Source organism: Egretta garzetta, unplaced genomic scaffold (genome assembly GCF_000687185.1).
Source record: "Egretta garzetta isolate BGI_Z169 unplaced genomic scaffold, ASM68718v1 scaffold45, whole genome shotgun sequence".
Taxonomy (NCBI): Eukaryota; Metazoa; Chordata; class Aves; order Pelecaniformes; family Ardeidae; genus Egretta; species Egretta garzetta.
Window position 1 is genome coordinate 13,339,412 of NW_009260028.1, and position 6,513 is coordinate 13,345,924.

A 6,513-nucleotide genomic window follows, 5' to 3' on the forward strand; every position below is an offset into this window, starting at 1 on the left:
AGCAGGAAGGCCTTGGGAGCCGCTGAGATGGAGCAGACAAAGCTGTTCAGCATTGGGTGACTTGGACGAAGCCAGGCCAGGAGCGGAAAACGCGTAAAAATTGGCTTCTGTGTGGTTGCTGTTGGCCTGGAGTTGAGTTATAAGGAGCTGAACTTGGGATAACGCACAGTTTAATTGGGGGAGGCGCTGGCAGCGTTCAGGAGAATATTTAAACTGGATTATGCCCTTCTGCACGCAGGAGGTAGAGCGTGTTAAAATTGCAAAAGAAAGCGAGGAGGTGGAAGAGCTACAGGTTGCCAAAGGAAAATTTAGGCTGTAGATAGCGTCTCAAATGGACACACATTTTGGAGTTCAATGGACGGTCTTTGAAGGTCGAGCTTTGAATAGTCTTGACAGCATAAAATGTAAAGGAATAAGAATGCATCACCTGGATGAAGGATAAATCTGTTTGGGGCAGAGTTGCTTCAGGAGTGGGCAGAACGTCCAAATGTCTACAAGGTAACTTACTGAAATGCTGTCATTTTAGCAAATGATAGCTTTTTGGGTAGAGAGTGGAAAACAAATGTTATTGGTATAAGTGACATAAATTTCCGACCAAGCGGGTACTAAAATAACAAGACAGTGTCTTAGCACTTTGGTTTCAGTGAATTTCAAAAACATCTGAAAAGCGTTGCTTACAGAAGATAACTTTAGCACAGTTGCTTGTATGTTTATTCAGTCTAAATGAAATGAAAGATTAAATAAGGAGTTGGAAAGTAGAAGGTGGCTCTTAAATATCAGAGCAGCAAAATTGAAGTTAGGATTAACACGGACAGAAAGACATGGGTCTTGCTCATTTGGTGGAGTGATGGTGAGAGCAGTGGACTGGATGTTGTGATCCGAAAGCCCCTTCAAGTCCAGCGTTTCTAACTAAGTTTCAGTTGCGGGTTTCTGTTTGTGGGTCTGTGGTTAAAAACTTCGAAGAGTCTAAAAACTGAGATAAAACCAGAAGAGAAGAGAGTAAAGTTAATAAATGGACTCCCTTTAACTGGATTTTTTTCTTTAAGAACAAACAACTGAACAAAAAAACCCCACAAAATTTAATAGACATACTTTCAGGAACTAGATAATCCTTTGGATTTTTTTTGGTTTTGTTTTGATCTTGTAATCTCTTTTTTCCTGTTTTTTTTTAAAAAAAAAAAACCACCATGTTTTTTCTCCTTGCTTCTACTTTGTGAAAGACTCTCTACCCACACAAGGATAGCTGATTGCTTTGTGCTTTTTATTCTCCAGTGTGTATAAACAAACGGAAAGTATTACTACCATGGTAATAAGGAAAAGTATGGCTAATATAGCATAATTGCATTAGAAGTGATTTAGCTGTTGATGTCTGATGGAGATCCTCAGACAAAATGCAGCAGCAGGGAGAATAGTTTGTCCTAAGTGCCACCTCGAAGTGCACTTCTCTCCCACTTCTGTTTGATGTGCATATGGATAAGAAGGTATTTCACACGGATATGGACACTTCATAAATAGATGTGTGACACTCAGAATAACCCATCGTGTGCACAATAAAAACATACCTAAGGATATCGCGTCAGTTTATTAACTCTGAGGAATAAATGCACAAGCCAATAAATAAATATTAGTTATTTCTGAGACTTGTCAGTGATGAGTAGCTATAAATAGGAAATGCCAGTTCTGCAGCATGTCAAACAGTGACACCAGTGCTAATAGCATGATGTTGGCTGGCTTAGTGAAGAGCTTGTTGATAAATTGTTTTTCTGGGGGTGGAGGGAGGTTTGTTGTTGTTCGGGTTTTTTTTTTTAAATCTTACAAGGCTCGTGAAAGATCCTGCAGAAAGTTTTGTATCACCTGAAGTACTCTCTTCATTTTCTTACTGCAGGTCCTGTCTGGTTGTGGTGTCTATGATGGCACAGAAATCCATGAGGCCTCAGCGTAAGTTGCTTTATGAAACTGTAAGCTCCAAAACAGTCTCCTTTACATTACAACCATCTGTTGAATTCAGTTTCGCGCTCTCTGGCCATCAAAATTGCCCTGAAAATTTAGAAGTGATTGGGAGCTCAGGCCGTGTTCTTGCAGTAGTTCATGACTGTCCAAAGATGCAGCACAATGTATGTGATGCCAGAGCAGTGAGTTTGAGAGAGGCTGTCTTTCCTTCAGAAACTGATTCTGGAACTCTGAATTTCTATCTCAGGAGAGTTAAGCAGAGACTTCTGTTCCTGGAGCTAAATCTAACACTAGAATTGTTAGTAAGTTGATTTATTAACTCTTAGTATTCATTGCTAAGAGGTATTTCACCTAGACCTGGATTAAATGTACCCATAGGTATGTTAATCGTGGGACTCTTCCATAACACCTGGGGACTTGCAGTGAGAAAAAAAATTGTTGTTGTTCCTGGTTGCCTGCAGAAGAGCACTGAACAAAGAAACTTGCCTCTACCTTACCTGACCCTGCCTCCAAACTGACTTTCTGTTCTGCTTTGCACTTTGGTGTTACAGAAAGGGATTTTGCTGCTACATGCTCAGTATGCTTTGATAGGATATATTTTCCTCTTTCAAAATCAGGTGGTGGAGTATTTACAGCAAGACTTAGGGGCCAGATGAAGCCTCTCTTCTAAGGTTTTCAGCGTGTTTTATTTCTGTTTTTGTAGCATACTGGTACACCTCAGTCGTGGGGGAGCTGAGGTTCAGATGTATGCTCCAGATGTTCCTCAGATGCATGTCATTGACCACAGTAAAGGGCAACCAGCTGAAGCTGAGTCAAGGTAAAATCTGTGTTTAATGTGTTTTCCATGACTGCTGAGTCTCAGTCTCTTCACCATTCTTCAGGCACAGCAGCCTGTAACTGCGCCTGTAGCACTTTGCTGACTGGCTTTAGTAGCTTTATGCTAGCTGGTATTTTGATTGGAGAGAAAATGTTAAATGAGTTTTCTGGACTTGATTGCATACGGTGTCTTAATGCCTGCATTTCCCAGTACTATTATTTCAGAAGCATCAATAGCTTCAGTTATTGAGTACTACTGTTCTTCTTGCTTCCTTCCTTCCTCCCCCTCCTCTTCCTCTGCCAGAACTTTCATTATGCTCTTCTGCACACAATGCTTAATTAATCTCATTGTTTTATTTCTGGTTCTTCAAGGAACGTTTTAGTGGAATCTGCAAGGATTGCTCGTGGTAAAATTGCAAGCCTGGCTAAGCTTACTACAGCAGACCATGATGCTGTGATATTCCCTGGTGGATTTGGAGCTGCTAAAAACTTGTGAGTGCCAATTAAGCATTAGACTCCTCAACTAAATATTCATGATTAACTATTCATAATCAACTGTGATTGACACAGTAAAATCAGGAAGCAATAAATGGCCTTATTTACTATGTATGTACCACTACCTAATAAGGAAAACTCAAAGTGTTGGAGTTGTGCTGTTTGTGGTGGTTTCCAGTCGTAAGTCTTATCGGCTTTGTCATGTTTTAAATTTTTCAAACAGTGTTGCTGAGAATTCTGGGGTTTAGATAATGCACAAGAAGTCTTTTTCCCCCACCCTTGTGGTGATTCTTTTGGGGCCTGACTGAGGGAAGTGAAGATAAAACTTCAGTAGTCTCAGGTGTTCCTAATGTTGTTGTTGTGTTTCTTCCTTTCTGCGTACCAAAAACTCCCTTCTTATGTCAGTAATGAGAAAACAACAGCTAGCTCAAAAAAAAGAAAAGTGTTAGCCACAGGGAATTATCTTGCTATTGACCTGCCATTTTGTTGGCTTTGAGAAACCTGAATGTTACTTCCCTTTTCTTCTTAGATATTTTTCTTCTTTGAAAACATTGTTGTTCCACTTCTTAGTAATCCTAGAAAGCTGCTTTGATAATTCTTACTTCTAGATGTTTATATCAGGTAAGGAACTTTCTGACATACCAAAGTGTTAGAAGTGAGTCATTTTGGCTAAAGCACTGCTGGTCAACTACAGGTGTTTTCAGCCACCTTTTAGAAGCTATTAAGTTTGTGATGAACCTTGAGAGCCAGACTCAGGGCAGATGGGCATCTCCATTTGTAGGTTTATACTGAGGTATGTATAAAGTTTCTTCTTGTGGCAGATCTACCTTTGCTGTTGATGGGAAGGATTGCAAAGTGAACAGAGAAGTTGAGCGTGTCTTGAAAGACTTCCACAAAGCAGGCAAACCTATTGGGTATGTATGTTAGTTGGAGGGGCATTTTTTTGATAGCATGAGCATGGAGACAAAGTATGTGTTGTGGAAATGTGCAGCTGTTATTGCTGGAACTAGAAAAAGCATCTTCTGTTTTGTGTCAGTTGCAGCTTATTGTTTTAAATGTGTTTTTTGAGGGGGGGTGTGTGTGTGTGTGTGTAGGTGTTTGTCAGAGGTGGCTAAGAAAAGGCTGAGTGGAAGTTGCCTTGTGATGTCTTTCAGATTTATAAGACCATGTCCATTTGAATCTGTTCAATTATGACCAAGTTTTGAAAGAGTGCTATCGTAGAATCGCTCTTGTAATTCCTTTTGTTGCAGTCTTTGCTGCATTTCACCAGTGTTGGCAGCAAAGGTTCTCTCTGGTACTGAAGTAACCGTGGGCCATGAAGCAGAGGAAGGTGGCAAGTGGCCTTATGCTGGGACTGCAGGAGCCATTAAAGAACTGGGAGGAAAGCATTGTGTGAAAGAAGTAACTATATCCTTTCTTGTTAATTTTCACGTTGAGAGACAGTTAAGTAATGTGTCGTTACAGTAACAAATACATGCGGGGGATCTGTGCTTTTCCACTTAGGGTTTAGTGGGAATATACAGTGTATAGCAGATAGCATGTAATACAGTGCCTGATTAGAAAACACTGTCTTCTGTACACAGCTGTGTAGTTAGAAGTCATTCTCAGTTACTGCAGTAGAACTCCCTTGGACACCTGGTAATGCAGTAAATGCTGAGTGAATTTGCACATAAAACTGGCATGAGTTACATTTGGTCAGTTCTCTTTGAGATTCTTTTTTTCTTTTCCTGAAGGCTAATGCTGTAATTAAACTGCACTCAGACATTTTAATACAGTCAGTAAGCTTTGTAGGTTTTCTTGTGTTCCTGAGTGCCAGCGTTACTATAGCTTGATCTTGCAGTCTTTGTATTTCTGGCAAAAATAGCTTCTATGATCTTGGATTACAGGTTGCAGCTGCCTTTACAACTGGACGGTATAATATATTTGGGGATGCTTTTTTTATAGGATAGTAGAGTTGGGAGGTTTTGTCAAAGATGGTTTATTTTGCAGACAGCATCTGCAAGTGAGTCGTAGGCTGTGTTTTCCTTAACTCCCTTTTACGAAGCTCATGTGGATACAAAGAACAAGGTGGTGACTACCCCAGCATTTATGTGTGAAACAGAATTACATCATATCTTCGATGGCATTGGGGCCATGGTAAAGAATGTGCTAAAACTAACCGGCAAATAAAGGAAAAAGTCTTCAGAAATGTTTAAATTTAGGGTGTAGTATTGAGTATGATATGGACCAATGGAAACATATTCACCTGCTTGTCCTGTTCACGCTGTAGTGAATGCTGGTGCGAAGCTGATTGATTCCCAGCTGCAGGGTTTTCCATGCCCTTTCTGAGAGAGGGGCCTGCAGAAGGGCTTGCGGAGTGCAAGCAGTCTGGCCTGAGGCATAGAGAATTTTCTTGAGCTTTTTCAGCTGGAGAGAGCTGTGCAGATGTATTCTGAAACCAGTCCTCCAGATGCACCAGTGTCAAATAATTTCTGTGAGGGCAAAATGAGACTAAAGGCCCTTTCAGAAGCTGAGAGCAGGATGTTTTATAGGGCCATAGCAGATGCATTGGCAGTGTATCTAGAAGAAGAATGGGAGTAGAGAGGAATTAGTGTGTGGTTCAAGGTTTACGTGCTCAGGCCTGTGTCTGTGAACTAAAAGCCAGGATCAGCTGTCAAGGGAGTAGACATCTTCCATATCTTAATTTTAGCTTGGTATTAATTAAAAGATTAATGTTTGGGTTTTCCATTTCAAAGGCTCCTGTTTTCACAAAGGAGCCTTTTTGAATATCAATCAGCAGCAGGATACATCTTAACTGTCACAACACCAGCACTTTGTGACAATCATCCATTGGCCCATTATAGCTAAAAAGGTCTTGAAATGAAAGGGAAAATATCCACTGATGTGACACACAATTTTTGAGGATAATATCCATGTTAAAGTAGTTGCATGACTAGCAGTGGATGGAAAAAAAAACAATCTCAAATTTATCTGTGCTTTCCCTGCTTTAGGGTAATAAAGCTTTCTCCAAAGAAATATTGAATGTATGGAATAATGATGTATAAATAAATTAATTTCTGCCTTTATCTCATCCTTGTCCCTTCAGTTTTGTTTGTCAGCTGCCTCTGATAACTTACACTGGCTGATACAGTCTAGAATTTTTTCTGCTTTTCTTTCTGCAATTCTTTTCATGTCTTTGAGATATTTTTTTCCAAATGGAATCCAGCAGAGTCTCCTTCCCCCCTTCCAAGTTTTGTCAGCTGTCTCTTCAGC

General features: G+C 40.2%; 1 protein-coding gene across 2 annotated transcripts; it reads left to right on the plus strand.

Annotated features, from left to right (window-relative positions):
• Positions 1-20: 20 nt before the first annotated feature.
• GATD3A (glutamine amidotransferase like class 1 domain containing 3A) lies at positions 21-6,077 on the plus strand. 2 transcript variants are annotated; one of them, XM_035896490.1, is made up of 7 exons: positions 21-498; positions 1,886-1,958; positions 2,654-2,767; positions 3,139-3,258; positions 4,083-4,175; positions 4,512-4,668; positions 5,302-6,077. In XM_035896490.1, the coding sequence occupies exons 2-7, from the start codon at positions 1,951-1,953 to the stop codon at positions 5,428-5,430; spliced, it is 621 nt and encodes a 206-aa protein (XP_035752383.1). In that variant the 5' UTR covers positions 21-498; positions 1,886-1,950; the 3' UTR covers positions 5,431-6,077. The 2 variants fall into 2 exon arrangements, with proteins under 2 accessions (XP_035752383.1, XP_035752384.1); XM_035896491.1 differs by having other exon boundaries at positions 22-498; positions 1,886-1,938.
• Positions 6,078-6,513: the final 436 nt, after the last annotated feature.